The sequence below is a fragment of the Crocuta crocuta genome, unplaced genomic scaffold (genome assembly GCF_008692635.1).
Source record: "Crocuta crocuta isolate KB4526 unplaced genomic scaffold, BGI_CrCroc_1.0 scaffold231, whole genome shotgun sequence".
Taxonomy (NCBI): domain Eukaryota; kingdom Metazoa; phylum Chordata; class Mammalia; order Carnivora; family Hyaenidae; genus Crocuta; species Crocuta crocuta.
In genome coordinates, this window is record NW_027528357.1 from 3466444 (window position 1) to 3489114 (window position 22671).

The 22671-nt window shown below is 42.7% G+C and overlaps 1 protein-coding gene across 1 annotated transcript in view; it reads right to left on the reverse strand.

Annotated features, from left to right (window-relative positions):
* The window catches only part of MOCOS (molybdenum cofactor sulfurase), a 45582-nt gene that overhangs the window by 13823 nt on the left and 9088 nt on the right, over positions 1-22671 (reverse strand). The window contains exons 6-10 of the mRNA XM_077753794.1: positions 17395-17511; positions 15708-16166; positions 8758-8920; positions 4206-4284; positions 2793-2914 (exon numbers count right to left, since the gene is read on the reverse strand). Of these exons, the coding sequence (XP_077609920.1) occupies positions 2793-2914; positions 4206-4284; positions 8758-8920; positions 15708-16166; positions 17395-17511 (940 nt within the window). The remainder of the gene's footprint in view (positions 1-2792; positions 2915-4205; positions 4285-8757; positions 8921-15707; positions 16167-17394; positions 17512-22671) is intronic.

The window sequence follows — 22671 nt, forward strand, 5'->3', positions numbered from 1 at the left end:
CACGTATGTCCCTACTCAGAGAATTGCCCCTCTCTCTCTCCCCTTTTATCACGTCTCTAAGCTTACCCATGCCCAAACACCATCAGCTCACCCCCTCAATAAGATGAGCATACATTTATTCCCTTTTTCCATCACATAGCAACTCAGATTCTTGTACAACTTATGACATGACAAATTGTCATCACTTCTAAGGGTAGAATTATTTTATATCCATTGAATTGTCTCTCTATCATACATATTCAGGGATTCATGGGTTCATCTGTGCAGGTCACAAGATCCAGTCACTGGTCCCCATACTGTCACAATGTTACTCAGATTTATAAGCCAGTCTCTCTGGGAGCTAATCACTAAGCCAGGTCATTCCCACACTAATCAATGGTGTGGCAGTGACCCATTCATTTGTTCATCTAGTATTTACTGAGCAACTACTATGTGCCAGACGCTGTTCTGAGCACAGGGGATGCAGCACTAAACCAAGTGCATAAAAATCCCTGCCCTCCCAGAGCTTACAATCTGTCACAATCTAATACACAGAATAACTGAATAAAATGCATGACCCATCAAATGCAAAAAGCACTCCACAGAAAATAAAACAGGAATAAACTAAAGAGGTTCAGGTGGGGGCTCTGGTCCTAAGGAGAGCAGTCAGCCAGGCTTCCCTGAGAAGCCAGCCCTTGAACAGACAGTCTACCTGAAAGTGATCTCTTCTTCCTGTGTGGTACCATTAACTTCCAAGTACAGTGAAACCTTGGATTGCGAGTAATTTGTTCTGTGAGTGTTCCGCAAGATGAGCAAACGTTTCTTTTTTTTTTCTTTCCCAAAGAAGAAATGCTCTTTAATTTAAATGAACAGGAAGATATTTACAGGATGGAAATCAATTTTTTTTTTAATTAAAAAATGATCTGACCAAGGATCCTCTCCTGATCAATGACTGGCTGGACTAGAGTCTTGTGACATGGATTTCAGGTAAGGATGACCTCAGGATCATCTTTTTTTTTTTTTTAATTTTTTTACAAATAGTTTATTGTCAAGTTGGTCAAACATTTCCAATAAAGTTTAACTTGATAAACAAGCACTGTCTTACAATATGAGTAGTGCCTGACACCGAATGTCACATGATCACTACTGAGTCAATGGTTCTTCTTTCTCTCTCTCTCTTTCTGCCACCCCTCTCACTGTGGGATTGTGGGTGATCATGTCCAATGCTTGGATGCTCGGTCTCAGGCAAGTGTTTGGCAGAAATCAGTAATTCTTCAGAACATTGGAAAGTGCCCACAACTGGCACTAGTGTACTTTTTGTCACTTCAAAGCACCTATGGACAGTCCTTTGCTTTTCCATACAAGACTAAGCTTAGGAATGCTTTATTTCATTCTAGGTCAGGATACGTGAAGATACAGACCCTTTCCTCTGCTGCCTTATTGCCAGTTACTTTAAATACAGTATATGACAAGAGTTTATTAATACTGTACTGTAGTGGCACCTGGGTGGCTCAGTCGGTTAAGCCTCCGACTTCGGCTCAGGTCATGACCTCACAACTCGCAAGTTTGAGCCCCACACCGAGCTCTGTGTTGACAGCTCAGAGCCTGGAGCCTGTTGTGGATTCTGTGTCTTCCTCTCTCTCTGTCCCTCCCCTGCTCACACTCTGTCTCTCTCCTTCAAAAATAAATAAACATTAACATTTTTTAAAATACTGTACTGTAATCAACATCTGTTAGTGATAATGAAAGTCATCCTACACTATAACCCTCCTCTCCATTGTCTCCTCATACCAGCCATGAAGGTTGTTAAAGGTAAATACAGATTAATTTATTTTTCTTTATTATATCACTGTATCATAATCATTTTTATATGAATATTTTTGGGTTGTGGAATGAATCATCTGAGTTTCCATTATTTCTTATAGGGAAATTCACTTTGATATACTACAAGTGTTTCAGAGTACAAGTCTGCTTCCAGAGCGAATTATGCTCGCAAACCAAGGTTTTACTGTACTTTCTTCTCTGTTGTATCCGTTCAGCTCACAACAGCTATGGCAGGAAAAACTGCCAGCATTTTTACAAACTGAAGGCACTGAAGTCTATACCAGTCTGGGCACCACAAGGCTCCACATTTGCCAAGTTCTCAGCCATGACTAGAAACCAGGTTTTCTCGTTCCCACATACAAACTGAGGACACAGCGAGCTACTAATGTTTGTTTTTTCAGAGAGAGACAGAGCACAAGCAAGGGAGGGGCAGAGAGAGAGAGGGAGACACAGAATCCGAGGCAGGCCCCAGGCTCTGAGCTCTCAGCACAGAGCCCGATGCAGGGCTCAAACTCACGAGCTGTGAGATCATGACCTGAGCCTAAGTTGGATGCTTAACTGACCCAGGTGTCCCCAAGCTACCGATGCTTTTACCTAACCCAGTGAAATTGTGCTTCTAAACATGGCAGACTGAGACAGAGTGCTTGTCAGAGGCAAAACAGCTGGTTGGAACCCCACCTCCACCTCCTCGGGGTCATTCTGGAGACCACAGGTGGGTCCTGTGGACCACCCTGCTTTCTGCACAAGAGCAAGTCACCCTGTGAATCCATTTCAGGGGCTGATTTTTTTTTTTAATGTTTCTTTTTATTTTTGACAGAGATGGAAGGGAGGGGCAGAGAGAGAGGGGGACAGAGGATCTGAAGCAGCCTCTGCGCTGACAGCAGCGAGCCCAATATGGGGCTCAAACTCATAAATCATGTGCTGATTTTGAGGGATGCAAGGGTAAACCCAAGTTCCTGTCCCCTAAGAACCAATCAGAAATGTGATACCTTTGCCCCGTTTCTTTGCACTTCTTTGAAAGTTTGAACTTTGTTTGAGCAATTGACATGGATGGCCAAGAAACCTTGACAACCAGCTTGAAATTTTTTCTCCACAATTATAAGTATTTACCCTGGGGGAAGAAAGGGGAAGGGGTGGTGAATGTTCTATAGTATTCCTTTAAATAATAATATACATAGCAAAAATATTTTCAATTGTAAAATATAATACAATATAATATAATAAATATGATGTAGCTACAGTACTGGACCCCAGGGAGAAGAACGCCGAAGGGACTGTGTGCTCAGGAAGCTGCAGGCAGATGCCCAAAGTGTGGGATGACCAGAGGTCTGGGGCTTGTGCGAAGCCTTTAGATCAGATAAGAAGCTTTGGAAGTTCCTCTTAAAAGACCTTGTTTATATTAATTATACCCACTCAATACCACAAAGCTTAGAATTTGAGAGCTTCCAGACCAATATTTTGCTTTAAGAAGCCCTTGAACCCAGGCATATGTTCTGGATTTTTACTATGCGCCTGGCTAATCTTTTCCCTCAAGGCCAGGCCACGTGGAATAATTGGTCTGGTTTGTGGGAAGAACACTATGCCTTTCAGTTACCAGTATAAGTACATTCATTGATCTAGCTTTTTTTAAAATAAACTCTGCAATATTAGAGACATTTTAAATATAATTTAAAGAATTTAAATAATTTTTAAAATAATTTAAGTAGCCTCCATGCCCAGCATGGAGTCCAATGCAGGGCTTGAACTCAGAACCCTGAGATTGAGACCTGAACTGAGATCAAGAGTTGGACACTCAACCAACTGAGCCACCCAGGAACCCCAAGAATTTAAATTTTAGAAAATTATTTAAAATCTACCATCACCAGAATTCATAATGCAAAAGTGCTAATAACCTACATCGGAATTACAAGGCAGATAGTGTAGAAAACCTATCATATCCTTCATTTTTATTGGATCAAATAGCTGCCTATCTGTGTCTAGAAAGGGAGGAGTAGAATAAAACCTCATTTAGTTTCACATTCTCTTCGATGCTTTGAGAGATTGCACCTACGTCTGTTTTCACTCATCTGAGCACTGATGGATCTGAGCAGAAGAAGCCTAACTGCTTCTTCATTAGCCAGAAAACAGCATTCATCTCAAATGTGGCTAAAGGAAATGTACAACCAGGAATGAGCTTCATAAATAACAGCAGGTATCCCTAAATGGCTAGGAAACAGGCTTGGCAGGTTTGAAGAACAGCAGGGGTCAGTGGGGTCAGTGTGGAGTTCACAAGGGGAAAGAGGCAGCAGACTGGCTGGGAGGGGCTGGTGCACCTGAGGACCAATCAACAGGGCACTGCTCTCTTCCTTCTCTGTGCCACTCTGCAGATGGACCTGAGATCTTTACCTGCGGCAGAGTCTCACCTGTCTGCACAGACCTTGCTTTGGCAAATCTGAGTCCGTTCACCATTTTCCTCAAGAGGCACCTCTATCGGCTCCATCCCTAATGAACAAAGGTTAGAGACAGATTTATCATCACACAAAAAGAACAATATAAGTGAAAGTACATTATCATGAAGTATACGAAAATTGTAATGACCTTGGAAATTGATTGCACCAAATAATTAGCCAGGTCTTGGAAATCTCTTTATAACACAGAGATTCTCTTTAGCATGGTCATTACCAATAATAGTAGGTACCCCAAACAGCCTTCTTATGGAAGACCCTGCACGTAGGCAGTTACATCCATGGTAGCTGAAACACTATAAATCCCTTAGAAGATTTCTCTATGTCTGGATGACTCCACATCCTAAAGTCATTGTTCTCTAAGCTCTCTCACATCCTGTAGAAATAGGCAGGCATGAAGGCTCATTCTGTAAAGCTATCAGCATGGAGTGGTAATTCTCAACAGCCCCTGGGAGTTAGCATCAAATTCGACTCCTATACCAATCATTGTTATCATGACGGATAGATAGACAGAAATAAAACTGTTACTATGTTAGTGGGGTTGGAAAGCTTTTTTAAAAAATTAGTTACAAGTATCATATGTATGAAGACTATAGAGCACATGCATGTAACAGTTTAAAGAATAATGGTTAACACATACCCATTACCCAGCTAAAGTGGTATCCATTCTTTAATAAAATCAGAGTGAAATACGTGGATGAAATGAGAGGAAACTGGTCCAATGCCATTAAGGAGTGAAAGGCCTTTGGTAAAGGCTGAAACTGCCAGGCCCTCTGTCACTCTGCACCCCTTGTCCTCCATGAGTCAGTAAGAGTATAGGGAGAGGCATGGAGCCAAGACACCTGAGCGGAATGTGTGGCAGTCCCTACTCTGTGGACACTGAAAGAAGGAGCTCCTCCTGTGTGACCCACCTGTGCCCTCCAGCCCTCTCAGTATGGCTGCCAGTCGCACTGCTCACAGTGGCCCAATCTGTCCCTCGGGCAAGCACATGTCATGCACGCCTGCATCCCTGCCCATCCTGGTCCTTCTTCATCACACAGAGCACAACACAGAACAGCCAACTGGCACATGACGAGCTTCAGCTCAGGCCTGCCCCTCACAACAGGGCTTTCACCACGACAAAGGCAGAGATGCAATGATCTGAGTACCTAGTATTCTATAGGGAACTGTGTCCCCTGCTTGTCTGTACCCTACACATGCATAGCCAGTTCCACACTCCTGGCCTTGTGTGGGGAAAACCAGAAGAAGAACTAATCCAGATTGCTCATAAAGTTCAGAGAAGGAGTGCACTGTGCTCAGTAAGTATAGATGCTGCCCTGTCCAAAGAGCGTGGATGGAAGGATATAGTGCCAGGTATGCACCCACAGGGGAGAGCAGTACGGCGAGCTCGGAACATTGGTTATGCGGAAGTAACTGCAGCAGGGGCCACAGCATGTGGACAAGTGCACACCCAAGTGGCAGGCCTGTGCTCAGCCTCTTTCTATCCTTACCCAAGGCTCTAAATAAATCACACAAGGTCTTTGGCCTTCAGCTGCCTTCTGAAGGTCATTGCAGACCTCTGGTTAAGGCAACAGAGTCTGGAAGCCATCCATGAATTGAACTCAAGGGCCCCTAACAAAGTTCATGGGAAGTGAGTTCCTTATGTACTTACGTGCTCAGCTCAGAGATACAGAGAAATAAAACAGCCTGACATCTGGATGCCTAAAATCTTTGGGAGTGACAAATCACACACATGAAACCATTCTAATGTCTTGTTTTACTATTTATTATTTAGTTTGGCCTGCCATGCATTGCCAAAGGATGCCGTTACACCACCCACGATGCAGGGGTCCCCTGCAAGTGAGCAGAGTACCTGAAACATGTTGGGAGTGGGGACCATACCACCTCAAAACGTGCTGCTGATTTGGAGTGGAAGGTATTGGGCATTTGCTTTCTTTCTCTCTCCCATTGTTTACATGTTGGGATAAACCCTACTTAGTCATAATATGTATTTTTATGCTACAGAGAATAGAAAGAAAGCAATCTACTCAATTATTTTTGTATGTTAATATCCTGGCTACCTAAACTTAAATAAGAAAACCACAGTAAGAGAAGATGATGTATCAATATCACTAAGAAATAGGAACAAAAATGCTAAACAAAATATTAGCAAACCAAATCCATTAGTGTATCCTAAAATCATTGTCAACTAGTGTTTTCGCCCACAAGAGTCCAAGGGTAATTTACTACTAGACAATCTACTAATGTAAATTATCACACTAATAGGCTATAGGAAAAAAAATATGATGACCAACAGGTACAGAAAAAGTGTTCAATAAGATTGACTACTAGTCATCACTTGGCTAAATAAGAAAAGAACTACATTAGCCTGGCAAAGCAAATCTATCAAAAATCTACAGCAAGTATCATTCTTATTTTTGAGACATTCTATTTAAATCAGTAATAAAGAAGGATATCTTCCGTCACTGCTCTGTCATTATATGAGAAGGCCTAGCCAATGCAATAAAGAAAAAGAAGATAAATAAAATTAGAAAGAAATATATGATATTATCATTATTAGAAGACGATATGCCTATTTATACAAAATATGTGAGAAAATCTTCAGGCCAACTAATAAAACAAACAAGAATTCATAAAAAGTACTGGGTAAAACATTAATATACAAAACGCAATAGTGTTTCTATATGCATTAATAACCAATTAAAATATTTAATAGAAAAAAACAGTATTAAAAATATTCAATAAACTATTACATAGCAAAAAAAAGTATAAATGTGTCTGGGAAATATTACTAAATTTTGGAGTAATTAAAGAAAGAAGTCTTAAATGGAGAGACACACTTTGTAAATAAAAGACTTGATATTATATGATGTAAGTTGTTTTGAAATTAATATGTGATATTACAATAAAAATATGATTACAGATATATGACTGCAAAATATGTGATTTTTACAATCAAAATCCCAACAGGACACACCAATAAAAATACACAGATTGTCAAAGTAGATGAAAAAGCATGAGCCAATTCTATGCTAGATACAGGAAACTCAATAGTGATACAGGCAGATTAAAAGCAAAGAGCCATCAAGAAGGTATAAAGACAACCTGCAGAATGGGAGGAAATATTTGAAAATCATAGATCTGAAAAGGGACTTCTTTACAGAATATATAAAGGACTCTTATAACTCAATAACTCAAAAATAAACAGGCAAAGAATATGAATAGGTATTTTTCTGAAGAAGATATATAAATGACCCACAAACACATGAAAAGATAATCATTAAGGAAATGCAAATCAAAGTCACAAACATACCACTACACACCACTCTGATGGTTATTAATAAACAAAAACAACAGAAAACAATAAGTGCTGGGGACATGGAAAAATTAGAACCATCATACATTGCTGGTGGGCATGTAAAATGGTGATGTAGCAACTTTGGAAATGCTGAACATAGATTTCCCACATGATCCAGCAATTCTACCCCAAGGGACAGACCCAATAGAATTGAAAACATATGTCCACACAAAAACTTATACACAAATGTTCAGAGAAGCATGACTTCAAATAGCCAAAAAGTGGAAACAATCTAAATATCCACCAACTAATAAATGGATTTTTTAATGGTATATCCATACAATGGAATATTATTCAACAATATAGATGACCCTCAAAAACATGATGCTAACTCATATGAGGACTTGAAGATACAAAACAGATGAACATGAGGGAAGGGAAGCAAAAATAATATAAAAACAAGGAGAGGGACAAAAACATAAGAGACTCTTAAATATGGGGAACAAACAGAGTTGCTGGAGAGGTTGTGGGAGGGGGTGCTACCTGGGTAAGGGGCATTAAGGAATCTACTGAAATCACTGTTGCACTATATGTTAATTAACTTGGATGTAAATTTTAAAAAATAAATTAAATAGAATAATAACTAAAAATAAAAGATGATGCTAAGTGAAAGAACCCAGTCATATACTGCACAATTCCATTTATATGAAATATCCAGAAGAGGCTATTGTAAATGCACCAAAAAACTCCTGAACTGTACACTTTCCACTAGCCACATTTCATGTCCTCAATAGCCACATATTGAGCTATAGTAACTAATGGCTATCAATTTGGACTAGATAGATACTGGACATTTCCATCATCAAATAAAATTCCATTGCACAGAGCCGATCTATACTTTTTAGATAGTTCATAACAAAACATCAACAAGGAAGAATGGAAGTTTGAGTACATATCATGACAGGTGATGGAAGTAAAGAGAATGTAAGTAAAAAGACATATAATTTCAAATTTTATTCTTTGATTGATTCATTAGATCTTTGTCTCTCTCCAGAAATTTCTCAAAACACAAGATGTCTTACAGACATCATTTCACTTCCTTCAGGATTATTTTAATATTTGGCAGAGGAAAACCTATTATTTTGCTTTCATATGAGGATAAAAACTACTCTTGTTATTTTTAATTTGTGAAAATGAACTCAGTTTTCACACCTTTGGCTTTGATGACCATGATCTTTTGCTGCAGGTCAATGAAGGGCTGGATCAGGCAGAGCCGGGGCTCCTGCTTCTGACTCAGGCAAACACCATTGTGATTCACAACCATCCAGCTCCGGTCATACAGCAGCCCTTGATTTCCTATAGGCCACTTGGTCACCTAAACAAAAAGGTAAGTGTTTTTTAGGGCAGGGCTCCTCAAAATGGTCTTCACACTATTGTACAGTGGCTGCACAAGTACGGATGATCTTCATGAATTCAGTACATACTCTTGGAGGAGGTAATGAAGGAAAAAAAGAAAGTAAAGCATAGAAGACAATACAAAAGAGACGGTGAGAGACCTAGATACCTTCCATTCACCCTCCAGATCCACATCCTACTCTTCTCCTCTTCGACCTGTCTTTTACATGGGTAATGTGTGCACATGGAGCAATTTTCAAAGAGAACAAAAATGTGCACGGAAAGTAAGTCTCCGCCCCACCCAGTACCCCAGCTCCCCTCCCCATAAGCCTCCATCACTCCTGCTTTCTATATACGCTTCCACATGGTAAATGCCTGTACAGGCATACCCTGATCTTGCAGACATATTTCTTGCACAAATTGTGGCTACACCGGAATGGTCACTGAGTTGGTCCACTTGAAGTGTATAAGTTTTCCTGAATTCTTCATATTTCTACAAAATTAAAATATAAACTATACCCACTGACCATATAGATCTTGCAATCTAATACCATGCTCCAATATAAAAGAACTGGGATTCCTTGGAGAAATGATTGATTCTAGGACTGGATCAGGAGCATCTGGTGGTGGTAGAAAAGTAAGGAAGTACTCAAAAAAGAGAATGATAGGAGTATGGCAAAGGGATGCAGAAGTCAACTGAAAGCATGACTCTGGCCAAGACTGCTCAAAACAATTTGAGCAAAAAAAAATTTTTTTAATGTATTCGATTATAGCCCAATGTATAAAATAAATATGCATGAGTCAATACCAAATAAATAAATGCTTGAATAAATAATAAATACACAAATATGTAAATAAGAAAAGTTAAATCTCCTATACAGAAGAACCTCAAAGAATCGATGTAGATGCTTCCCACTCGAGAAGCATAACTCCCCACTCCTTACATGTGGGCTATCCTTCTTGACTTGCTTCCAAAGAGTTCAGTGTGGAAAAGGGGTGGAGGAGAAACTTTACAGTGAACAAACTTGGCAAACATCATCTCAACCTGGATGATCAGGGTTCACATCAATAGCAATAAATCATGTTGGTAGTATATACTAATAATATGTTTTGCTATATATGATATGATACAGATATACATGATATGATGAGAGTAACATGTTACCTCTGTGGTCTTCCTCCCCTCAAAAAGCTCATAACCCCTGTCTAATCATGATAAAGACATCAGACAAACCCAAATTGAGGGACATGCTAAAAAATATGACCAGTACTCCTCAAAATTGTCAAGGTCATCAAGAACAAGGAAAGTCTGAGAAATTGGTATAGCCTATATAAGTGTATGGAGACATGACCGCTAAATATACTATGACATCCTGGATGAAATCCTGTAACACCATTAGGAAAAAAATCACGACATTTCAATGAAGTATGACCAGGTCTTCACAGGAGTTTTGTCCACAGCTTACTTGCTAGCAGCGCCCATGTGACAGCACATGCACAGTAGCCTCATCCGTGAGGGCGCTTCTGGAGCCAGCTCTCCACTGAAGAGAAGCACAGGCGAAGGTGGAAAAAAACGCTTTTGAAATACTTAAGAGATAATAATTCTTGAACCAATTGTGAAACAATTTCATGCAATTGTTTTCCTTTGAGCACTAGATTCAGCTTCTCGAAAGAACCTGAAGAACTTCAGTTGTGGGTAATGAAGAAAGGGAAGCACTTTTTAATGAAGGAGCATTTTGGGGGGTGGGTCTTCCAGTGAAGGACATCAGGGAAGACAGAGGCACCACAGAAAGTGAAGGAGAGGAGCTGCACGGCACAGGGGGAGGGCACAGAACTCAAGGAGGAAGAATGTCAAGTAAACTTCACCTCAAGCAGGGTGAGCCCTGTACTCAGGAAATGGAAATGTCATGTTAATGGGGGGTGGGAGTACCCTGGGAACTGACAGACCTAGGTTTAAATCCCACCTCAACCACTATTACTTTTTTTAAAATTTTTTTAATGTTTTTATTTCTAGGAGAGAGAGAGAGAGACAGCGTGAGCAGGGGAGGGTCAGAGAGAGAGGGAGTCACAGACTGAAACAGGCTCCAGGCTCTGAGCTGGCAGTCAGCACAGAGCCCAACGCGGGGCTCGAACCCACGAACCGCGAGATCATGACCTAAGCGAAAGTCGGACGCTTAACCGACTAAGCCACCCAGGCGCCCCTAACCACTATTACTTTTGAACAACTTCCTAAACTTCCTGAGTCTTGGCTTTGTCATAGGTAAGATGAACATTATTCTCATTTCTCATAGTATTGGCTAGAAACTAAAATGAAATATAAAATGTAAAGCAACTAAAATATATCAGATAATTGATAGATGTACATCACTTTACCTCTCCCATCAATTTTTTTGTGTATCAAATACTCTCCCCATTGACTGTAGCTGCCTCTGTTAGTAGAACACTCCAGCTCAGCAATATTATGGTCTATATAAGCCTTTATGGGTAAGCCCAGAACCACCATAAATCATTATTTCTATAGGAAAACATGTTTTGAATTACAAACAGCTTTTTAGAAGACAATGTATTACTGGACACAATTCTCCATGGTCTCTCATTTCTGCTGTATGTCTGCTATAACAAGCAGAAGCACTAACTGCCCTTTTGTTCCAAACTATCTTTTTGGAGATGTTTATATAACCTCTGGGGAGAACAGGTTGGCTCACAATCCAGTATTACAATGTCTTCCTCCAAAGCAGCAGCCAGGCAGTTTGCTCACATCCCATTATGAAAGAGTCAGTTTCCCTGAGTGAGGGATATGCACAGCATCCACCTGGGTCCCTCTATTACCGCCTGTTAAGACTTGGGGAGCACAGAGAAGCAACACAAACATGAAGCTCATGCTGCCTGCTGCTCTGTGAGTAATAAAACCCTTTATCTCTGAACCGGGAGTCTCATGTCTTTTGTCAGCATTGAGGACACTGTGGCAGGCTGGCTTGTTAGCTTACAAAGAGGGAAAAGTCAGACTCTTCACAGTGCTTCACAACTATTTGTTCAAATAGGTCTATATTTTCTATTCTTTAACTTGTGACCTTAAAATTTAATGTGTTGGCTTCTCGCTTCCTCCTTTCTTCTTCCTCTTCATCTGAGTCAAGCTTTCAGCCAATGTGCACATACTAAGGTGGGGGGGTACCCCACTAAGGTGGGGTTTGGTTACATAAGGTGGAGTTGAGCAAATAAACATCTGTTGAAGATATGGAAGCAAAGTTTCTCATGGGGGTTTCAAGTATGGAAAGGGGGATAGATAGAATAAACTATGTGGTGTTGGAGTAAAAGTGGAGGTGTTAGTGGGAAATCAGGAGCATGGCTAACTAACACAGATGACTGATAGATAATAGATAGATAGATAGATAGATAGATAGATAGATAGATAGATAGATAGATAGATATAGATGTGTGTGTACAAACAAGTATGCAGAGTATACCAAAAGTCTTAACACCTACATATGTGTGGTGGACAGACTAATGGTGCCCCAAACATGTCCATATGCTAATCCCTGGAATTAGGCAAAAAGGACTTGGAGGTGTGATTAAAGCTGAAGACCCTGAAATGGGGAGATCTTCCTGGATTTTCCTGGTGGGCTCAATCTCATCAGATGAGTCCTGTTAAAAGTTTATGATAATTTGTCACAGCAGCAAATATTTCTAAGCTCTGTATACTGAGAGGGCTTGGGAACAATAACATCACAGAAGCAAGAATCAGTCCTAACAACCAAATATATGTTTCTCAGCATCATTCATTCTCTAATATAAGAAGTGAAGTGCCTTGATGAAATGGTCAACTCCATTTCTCAGGCAGGGGAAATACAGAGTGAGTCTAGAACATATTATTGCACCAGAAAGTAAGGGAATGCTCAAAGAATGATGGAGACATATCAAAAGGACACAGGAGCTGATTTGAAGGAGCTCCCAGTGGCCAACTCTGTGGCAATTTAAGCATCACAATAAACATTGACGGGCACCTGGGTGGCTTAGTCATCCAACATTTGATTTCAGCTCAGGTCACATCTCAGGGGACACAGTTGAGTCCCATGTTTGGCTCTGTGCTGAATGTAGAGCCTGCTTGGGATTCTCTCTCTCTGCCTCTCCCCTGCTCATGTGCCTGTGCTCTCTCTCGCTCTCTCTCTCTCTCTCTCTCAAAATAAATAAATAAACATTTTTAAAAGTTTTTTAAATGTTTACTTATTTTTGAGAGAGAGACAGAGAGAGACAGACTTTGAGCATTGGAGAGGCAGAGAGATAGGGAGATACAGAATCCAAAGCAGGCTCCAGGCTCTAAGCTGTCAGCACAGAGCCAAACGTAGGGCTCGAACTCACAGACTGCGAGATCATGACCTGAGCTACCTGAGCTGAGGTTGGACACTTAGCAGACTGTGCTGCCCAGCTGCCCCAATATTTGAAAAAAGAAATTAAAATATAAGTACTGACTATAATGGGTTGTAATATTTTGAGCAAAATAAGAATACATGAGTCCATGCAGATACAAAAAGAAAGAGAGAGAGAAGAGTTAATGATGAAATAAACATGGAAGAAAGAAAGCTCTATCCTATAATAGGATACCTACTGATAAATCTAGAAGGAGTGATAGAAGTTCTTAAATTACCATTTTGCAGCCATCATACCAATCACTAACTTAGGCACTGATGTAGGCTGCCCACCAACAGATGCTAAATCTAGTGAATAAAAGTTGACAAGGAAGAGGTATTTACATGTTCTCAAACTATCCTTCCACAAATATTGATTAATTATTCATTAATGAACTTAATGGTAGAGAAACCTGGCAGACCCCATCTTAAGCAAGTGATAAAAGTTAATGTCACCAGCACTGGAACAAATTAACAGTGTGTGTCTCCTTCTGGGATGCACTGAGAAAGCATAGTATCACTCTTACAGAATTTCTGCCAAAAATACAGAAATTGCAAGGAAATCTCAGTTAATACCATCACATTGATGGTTAGGAGGACTTGGGAGGTGACCAGGTCATGAGGGTGGGGCTGTCATAAATGTGATTAAAGGTCTTATAAAAGAGGCCCCAGAGAGCTCCCCCACCCCTCTGCCATGTGAGGACACAGTGAGAAGACTCTATAAACCAGAAGTGAGCCCTCACTGGACATCGAAACTGCCAGCACCATGATCATAGATTTTCAGTCTCCAGAATCATGAGAAATAAATATTTGTTTATAAGCCATACAGTTGATGGTACTTTGCCAGAACAGACTGAATGGACTAAGACATCCATCCACCAGAACTCTATCTGGTACACCCCATTTCTTGCCTTCTTGGCCTGTATCACCAGCGTGATTCTATTCATAGGTGGTGTTTGGTCTTCTGTCTGTTTCCCTTCTGAGATGTTGCACTCTCTGAGGGAAGGAACAATTTCCATTTTGCTCATCAAAATGGTGCTGGCCCAAGGCCTAGAAGGTAGTGGGTGCTTGGTAAGCAGTTTTTGAATGAGCAGATGGATAGAAGATCTTTAGCAAACCTTGTTGAGTATCAGTGTCCTTATCTGTAAAATGGGCACTAATGCCTGCCCAGAGTATTTCTGCTATGTGGCTATCCTATGAAACATGACCTATCTGTGAAAATAAGAGTCCCAACACACAGGGGAAACATGGACTCCTCACCCTCCTCCATTAGAGAGTGAAGATGAGGTTGCTTGTTTATGGTCTCAGCTTAGAGGACAGGCTCCCATGGGACCACCCTGAATGGCAGGCAACAAACAGCCATGACCATGAGATATACGACCAGGAAATAGCAAGCCTGTTACCCCAGAGCCTCGGGAATCTGGGACCTTTGCCTGGGACTTGGTACATACACAGATTATAGAAAGATAGCCTCAGTTTGGCCACAGAGGGACGTCAGGACTGGCTGGTCAGCCAAGGAGAACACTCTAGTCTCGTAGCTCAGCTAACCACCAGGCCAGCACATTTCAAGACATATGTAGTTCATATCCGCAGGGGGCGCTGAGCAGAACAAGTCACATGAAAGCATTGACCCAAGGAGTCAGCAGACCTGGGCTCAAATCTTTACTCTATCATTGATTACTGGGCAAAGTACCTAACCTCAATAGCCCTCATGCTCCATAGCTATAAAATGGGGATGATATTATCACTCCCACATACTGTTGTTTTATTTTTAAAATTTTTTTAATGTTTTATTTATTTGTTTTCAGAGAGAGAGAGAGAGAGCATGAACAGAGGAGGGACAGAGAGAGACACACACAGAATCCAAGAAAGGCTCCAGGCTCTGNACTTAGCAGACTGTGCTGCCCAGGTGCCCCAATATTTGAAAAAATAAATTAAAATATAAGTACTGACTATAATGGGTTGTAATATTTTGAGCAAAATAAGAATANCACACACAGAATCCAAGAAAGGCTCCAGGCTCTGAGCCATCAGCACAGAGCCCAATGCGGGGCTCGAACCCAGGAACCGTGAGATCATGACCTGAGCCAAAGTCCGATGCTCCACCGACTGAGCCACTCAGGCACCCCACATATTGTTGTTTTAAAATTGGAACCTAGGTAAAATACTTCAGCAGGGAACCAGCACACACACACTCAGTGAAACCTATGTCCATAATTATTAAGAGTAACTAGGTATCCACCACTCAGAAACAGGGGCCTCTCAGGAGTCTGTCTAAGCAGAGCCATATTCAATAGTCAGCCCCAACCAAGAGAGGCAGGAGGACAGCTCATCATGTCTCTGTGCTGTCATTAAAACCCTTACCTCAAATGCAGCACAGGATTTAATTGGGTAGAGGTAAAGGTTGGTGATGACGTGTGGCCCAAGGCCCCCATCCAGGACTCCTGCTGCTTTCTCTGAAGGGGTCTGCTGGGTTCTGGTGGCCGTCAGCAGAGGTGGGTGCAAGCCCACTGCAGCCACATTGGGAGGCAAGTCGTTGGAAAGCCCAGCGTCTGTGGGAGCATCTTCCTGAGGTGAGGAACTACATCTGTCCACGGTGGCAGGCACAGCGTCCTGAGCCTCACTCTCTGGCGGGGCTCCAGCCTCCCCAGGGATAGTCTGAGGAAGAGGCTGGCCATCACACTGGTGCAGCTGCATTGCTATGATGAACCTGAGAAAGGCCTGGGCATCCTCAAGTGTAGACATATATCCAAAAGAAATCCTCACAGATCCTGTAGGATGCCCATCTATGAGGTCCACATCATCTCCACAGACATGACCGGCCTAGAATACAAGGGAAATAAGCCATTTGGAGTGACTCATTCCTCATGGATAAGTCGGAAATAGTTTTGTAGAAGAAAATTCACCCAGGAACACAAAATCGCAACACTAATACATGCTGTTTGCCAGAGGCAAGGACTCCCTTTCTGGAGTCTCACTTTGCTCAAGTATAAATTGGGGCCAATACCAATCTCAACGGATCATTAAAAAGTTTAAAAGAAATACTTCAGAGCCGCACACAATGCCAACCCACAGACCCCTCCAAAGACAGACCAAAGTTTCAGAAGCACTACGGGTCAGCTTCTTGTCTACCCAGGGCTGTGGCAGGAGAAACGCCTTTTGGCTGCTCCCTTGAGCCTCCCTCAGAACCAAAGGGAGGGCTGGGTCCCTGACAGCTGCCCTTTGACAAGAAGGCAAGACAGACGTGCTCCCTCTGGGAGTGACCAGACAAGGCCTACCCAAAGCCAAAGTCAGGCTGGGTGCTCCTGCTGGGAGGTGGAGAGAGAAAGACAAGAAGTCCCCAAGCCTCTCCAAGCTGGGCTGCCCGGTGTTGGTCGCTTCTCTGGCCACCCACCTCTCCCAGTGCTGAACCCAGGTCAGTCCCAAAGAGCTGGGGCCACAACGCTCCGCAGGATCAAATACTACATCTGGAACTGCATTTGTTTGTATTCTGGGACTTCCTCTCTCTTTTGAAATAAAATCCAGTTCGTGGTTGGTTGGGATCTAGTATATACAATATTTAGTGACACCCAACAGAAACTCAAGTTAGAAACTATTCTTATTAAATGGTTCAAAATAGTAGCTGTACCCTGAAGTGAAAACCCTCAGCCCAGGGGAGAAGGAGGGACGAGAGGATTCTGGGAGACGCAGAATGGCCCCTGGAAGAGTTTCTCTCCTCACCCAGCAATGAACTAACTCTAGTGTGGAGATATTCTGGTAGGACTGAACTAGTTAAGGGCCCTCTGCACACAGAAGCACATGCTTGCCCCCTACTAACACCCATCCTCTGCCTTAAAATTTTGCCTTCAAAGTAAAAGATGAATGCTACAGCGATGCTGTTTTCTTTTTTTGTTGACCCCTTTTTCCTTTGCTGATCCCCAGGGTGGGCTCGGAGAAATGAGTCCAGTGCACAGAACCGGCCCTCACCCCAGACATAAGACCAGCCTCCAGGGTGGCTGGAGATGCCACCATTGGGTCTTGCTGACCAATAGTAATGACCAGCATTACCAACCTGAAGATGCTTCTTGACCATCTCGTCGCTTATCCCCAGGTGCCTCTGGCAGGCCCCAGTGTTACAGAAGCAGCCGGTTCGCACGTGAATGTTGTAAAGACTGGCCATTTTATCTACCTGCAGGGTCAACATAACATGAGACCAGTGTTAAGGATGTCCAGTTTTATTCTGATCATCTGAAAGAGAGTTTCAGATCAATATTTGGACCTCTTTTTCCTAACAATAAAATGAAAATATGTGCTTGGAATTTTGCTCTCAAGTGCCATGTTCTGTCATGGGTTTACTAAAATGTCACTGATAATTGCAGTTTATCCAAATGGATTATAACGTATGCCTGAGAAAACCGAAAATACCAAATTCAGGCCAAACTCCCACGTTAGGAGCTTATGTTTCAACAAATAGTGCTATTAAAAATGGACAGAAGATTTGAATAGACATCTTTCCAAAGAGGACATACAAAGGGCCAAGCAGTACGTGAAAAGATGTTGAATATCACTAGTCATCGGGGAAATGTAAGGCAAAGCAACAATGAGATATTATGGCACACCTATTACAAAGAAAACAGAAATAACAAGTGTTGGAAACAATGTAGAGAAAAGAAACCCTCATGTTCTGTTGGTGAGAATGTAAGTTGCCACAGCCTCTCTGGAAAACAGCATAAAGGCTCCTCAAAAAATTGAAAAAAGAGCTACCCTGTGATCTTGCAATCCCCCTTCTGAATATCTACCTGAAGAAAATGAAAATACTATCTTGAAAAGATATGTACACCCCATGTTCATTGCAGCATTATTTACAATACCTAAGACATGGAAACAACTTAGGTATCCATCAAAGGATGAAAGAATAAAGAAAATTGGGGGGGTGTATACACAATGGAATATTTTTCAGTCATAAAAAAAGAAAACAAGGAAATCTATCATTTGTGACAATATGGATGGACCTCGAGGACATGCTGTGGGGAAGATGGGCTAAATGGGTGACGGGCATTAAGGAAGGTATTTGTTGTGATGAGCACCAGGTATTATATGTAAGTGATGAATCACTAAATTCTACTTCGGAAACCATTATTATAATATATGTTAAGTAACTTGGCTTTAAATTTTTAAAAAATCAGATAACACTAAAAATGTCAAATACAAATACTGTATATCACTTATAGGTGGAACAAAAGAAAAAATCAGACTCATAGATATGGATTACAGATTGATGGCTGTCAGAGGTTGGAGGCGGAGTGAGCAAAGTGGGTAAAGGTGGCCAAAAGATACAAACTCCTAGTCATAAGATAAATAAGTTCTAGGGATATAATGTACAGCATAGTGATGATAGTGGATGATACTGTGTTATATGTGTTTGAAAGTTGCTAAGAGAGTAAATCTTAAAAGTTGTCATCACAAGAAAAAAATCTGTAACTATGTATGGTGATAGATGTTAACTAGACTTGCTGTAGTAATCATTTTACATTATATACACATATCAAATAATTATGTTGTACACCTAAAAGTAATACAATATTCTATGTCAATTTTATCTCGATTTTGTTTTAATTTGATGGAGGGAGTGCATGTGCACATGCAAGCAGGGGAGGGGCAGAGGGACAAAGACAGAGAGAATCCCAGGCAGGCTCCCTGCTCAGCACAGACTCCAATGTGAGGCTCGATCCCATGACGCTGGGATCATGACCTGAGCCAAAGTCAAGAGTCAGACGCTCAACTAACTGAGCCACATGGGTGCCCCAACTTTTTAAAATAATGAAATACTTTTCTTAAAAAGAGCCCACATGCTCCAATGAGATTTGCACCTGGACGTGGGGCAGCTCCTTGGCATCCTGTGCCACAGGGGTGATCACAGAACAGTTCCCAGCTGAGCTACCACTCGGAGCAGCCTTGTCTGGGTGCACAGCCTGGGCTACACACATTACCGTGTCGACGCTGGATATTATCAATGCGCTTTCCATAATGTCCCTTACTCTAGGTTGAATCACAGAATTGCTACTCAATCTATAAGCTCCAAGGCTCTTTCCTGATTCCTGAAGACTCTGACAGGTGATCTGCTTTCATCCAAGGCTCACAGGCAGGGCTAGCGTGGGGGATATTTGCCGGGTTCCATTCTCCCAAGGGTCTAGGAGCCTGATGGGAGTCCTCAGCCTGGGTGGCTTAAGCTAAACTCAGGGGAGTCACTGAACTGCATTTGGGAAAACAAACACATCTTGCCCAGCTGGGCAAATCTTTGAAAGTTTTCTCCCCAGGAATTCACAGTGTGGGGTGGCCAGAGGCAGCCAGGAGCAGTACAGCACCCTCCACAGACCACAGGTCACCACACAGCCAGCACCCGCTCCCAGCCAGGCTGAGCACACCAGTGGTGCTTCCCACGCTGTTGAGACCATGGCTGTCATTTTAGCTGCCTCCCCTGGACTGTCAGAGAAGCCATTGTCTGGGTTGAACTGAGGGAGCCTCAGGAAAACAACTCTGCTCCTTTGCTCTGGGCAAACAGCTCAGTGACGTTGAGGCCTGCTAATGAAATCCAGATGTTCCCTAGCTCTCTGAGCCAAGACCTGGCAGCACCACTGGGTCTGGCCAACTCCATCTCCAGGGTCAGGTGGCCTCTATTCAATGGGCAGCTGCTAGGGAAGTTCCCTCACTGTCCACCCCAACTCCTACCAAGTGGAATTAGAAGTCTCCTGTACCCACCCCACCCCCACCCCACATTCACTATTCCGGTTACCATTGCTGCGAAACAAGCCACCAAATGTTGGGGGGCGGGGGGATAAAATAATAGCCATCTTATTGTGCTCACAGCTACAGTAGGTCAGGAATTCAAAAGAGCACAGAGGAGATGCCTGACTCTGCTCCATGATTTCTCAAGTCCCAGCTGGGAAGTCTCTGAGGCTGGCAGTGACATGGTGTCTGGGAGTTGGAATCATCTAGAGACTTATTTATGCATATGTGTGTCTGGTCCCCTAGCCAGGAAGGCTCAAAACAGGATCGCCACCATCATGGCTGTGCTTGGCCTCTCCACATGGCTTGGCTTCCTCACAGCATGGCGGCCTCAGGGTAGAATTTCTTACATGGTAACTTGGGGCCCAAAAGTGAATGTGCCAAGGAATAATGCTGATGTGGCATTGCCTTTTCTGCCACACAGCATCACTTCTGTGGCATTTTACTGGTTATGAGAGAGTCACAAACCCACTGAGATTCAAGAAGACAGAAGGCCTCCATAAAGAAGAGGATGTGGGTACAAGAGGCTGTTTGGGCCACACCTCCCCTTGCTCCTAATTTCCCCATCATGAGGCAGTCCTCTCCAGCCTCAAGCCCTATGGGATCCCGGCCTGTGCCCAGCCAGGTGAAGGAGTTGGTTTCTGCGGCAAGATAAGCACTCCATCCGGGGAAGGCAGGGAACCAGGCTGCACACAGTGAACACTGGAGCCTCCTTGCTTCATATCAGGGCCCCTTGCTCAGGCCGTGTAAACTGTGTATCTCATTTAGTCCTCATTAGCAACACTATCAGCAGGGCACTTTGTTATCCCCATTTCATGGAGACTTGGAGAGCTTACATTAACTTGTCCAAGCTCAGAGAGCCAAGCAAAAGGCAGCCAGAATCTGGACCCACATTTTTAACCACTGTGTAGAGAATGAAATTAGGAGGCCTGGATATCAAAACCGAGAACTCAAAAGCTTCTTACAGAAAGCTCAATTCTTGCGGCACCTGAGTGGCTCAGTCGGGTGAGCCTCTGACTTTGGCTCAGGTCATGATCTCACAGTTCGTAGAGTTTGAGCTCTGCATCAGGCTCTGTGCTGACAGCTCGGAGCTTGGAGCTTGCTTCGGATTCTGTCTCCCTCTCTCTCTGGCCCTCCCCTGATTGTTCTCTCTCTCTCTAAAATAAACATTAAAATTTTTTTTTTAAAAAGAAGAAAGCTCAATTCTTTTACAGATCCCTGAAAAGAGAGCCAAACCCCACCATAACACATCTAATCTTTCCGAAGGCCACCAAAGTTCCTATGGAATTCCCACACAGTGAGGCGGCCCAGGAAAACCATGCTGGACTTTCCTGAGCCGCACAGCTGGCCACGCCTCAGCCATGGAATCCACTCATGATATGAGCCTCCTCTAGAAATGCACAGAGGGAGAAACTCATCCCATGTCTGGCCTCGGGGAACCAGAGTCCTGATAAAGGCAGTGGGGCACCCAGACGGGAAGCTCTCCCCCACCACGCCCCCAGGCTCTTCCTCCTCTTTGAAGTGTCTCAGGGCCTGTGAGGAATTCTCTCCCTGCTCTGCCTGCCACCCTACATGTCATGGTCACCTGCCTGCCCTCCTCTATACTTCGAGGGAAATACAACTTATTTAGATCCAAGATTGAAACTTACTTTAACCAATCACCCAGAATAACATATTTAAGAAGGCAAAACTTTTACTCATCATGCATTTTCCATTTTCCACCACCCCTGCCCCCACTACCATCAAAAGCATTCAAAATTGCCTGGTTCTTAGTGGCATCAGGCTGCCAGTGTATAACTAAGGGGCGTCTACACAGTGAACCCACCCAAGAGACAACCTGTGGTTGTAGAGGGTCCACTCCCGGATACCATTAAGAATGGACAAGTCCCCAGAAGAATAGTTCTCAACTGCGTTCCTCAGAGAAGGAGTGGAGGAATGATCCCTTGAGAAAAGGACTTTGAGAAATTCTGCATTTAACAAAGGTGAATGCGGATTATGGCTCTCAAGGGAAAATGAACACTGTCTTCTGAACTTTTCTGACCCTTGAAACTGCTCCTCACAGAGCTGCTCTAGGAACTCATGATCTGGGAAGGACCTTGGGCTCCCATCCTTGTAGGTCTGTGACAATGCATTTAGTGGCCATCTGTCACCATGTCCGAGTCCTTGGTATGCCTCCGGACATTTTGATGGACTGAGCAGTGACCAGCTGCCTCAGCTAAGGCAAGGACTCAAGAGTTCCCAGCATGCAAACCACTATTTGCACTGTTTTCATGGGAAAATAAATACAAAGCATATATCTGCACAAACTATGTTATAACCAAACTACTAAATCCTTCGAACTCATAATGCACGAACTATGGCAGAAATAAGGGCTTTTGTGATACTAAGGACATCATTTATTTCTGCTTATCATAAAGAAGGAGTTCTGATCCAAGCCACAGGCAAATACATGGTAGGAACAGGCCCATATTTTGTGTGATGCTGTGATGCTGTCTGATGTATCACGGGGCTACCATGCTGAATACACATGAAATGACCTCAGACATGGTATTCTGTCTACACT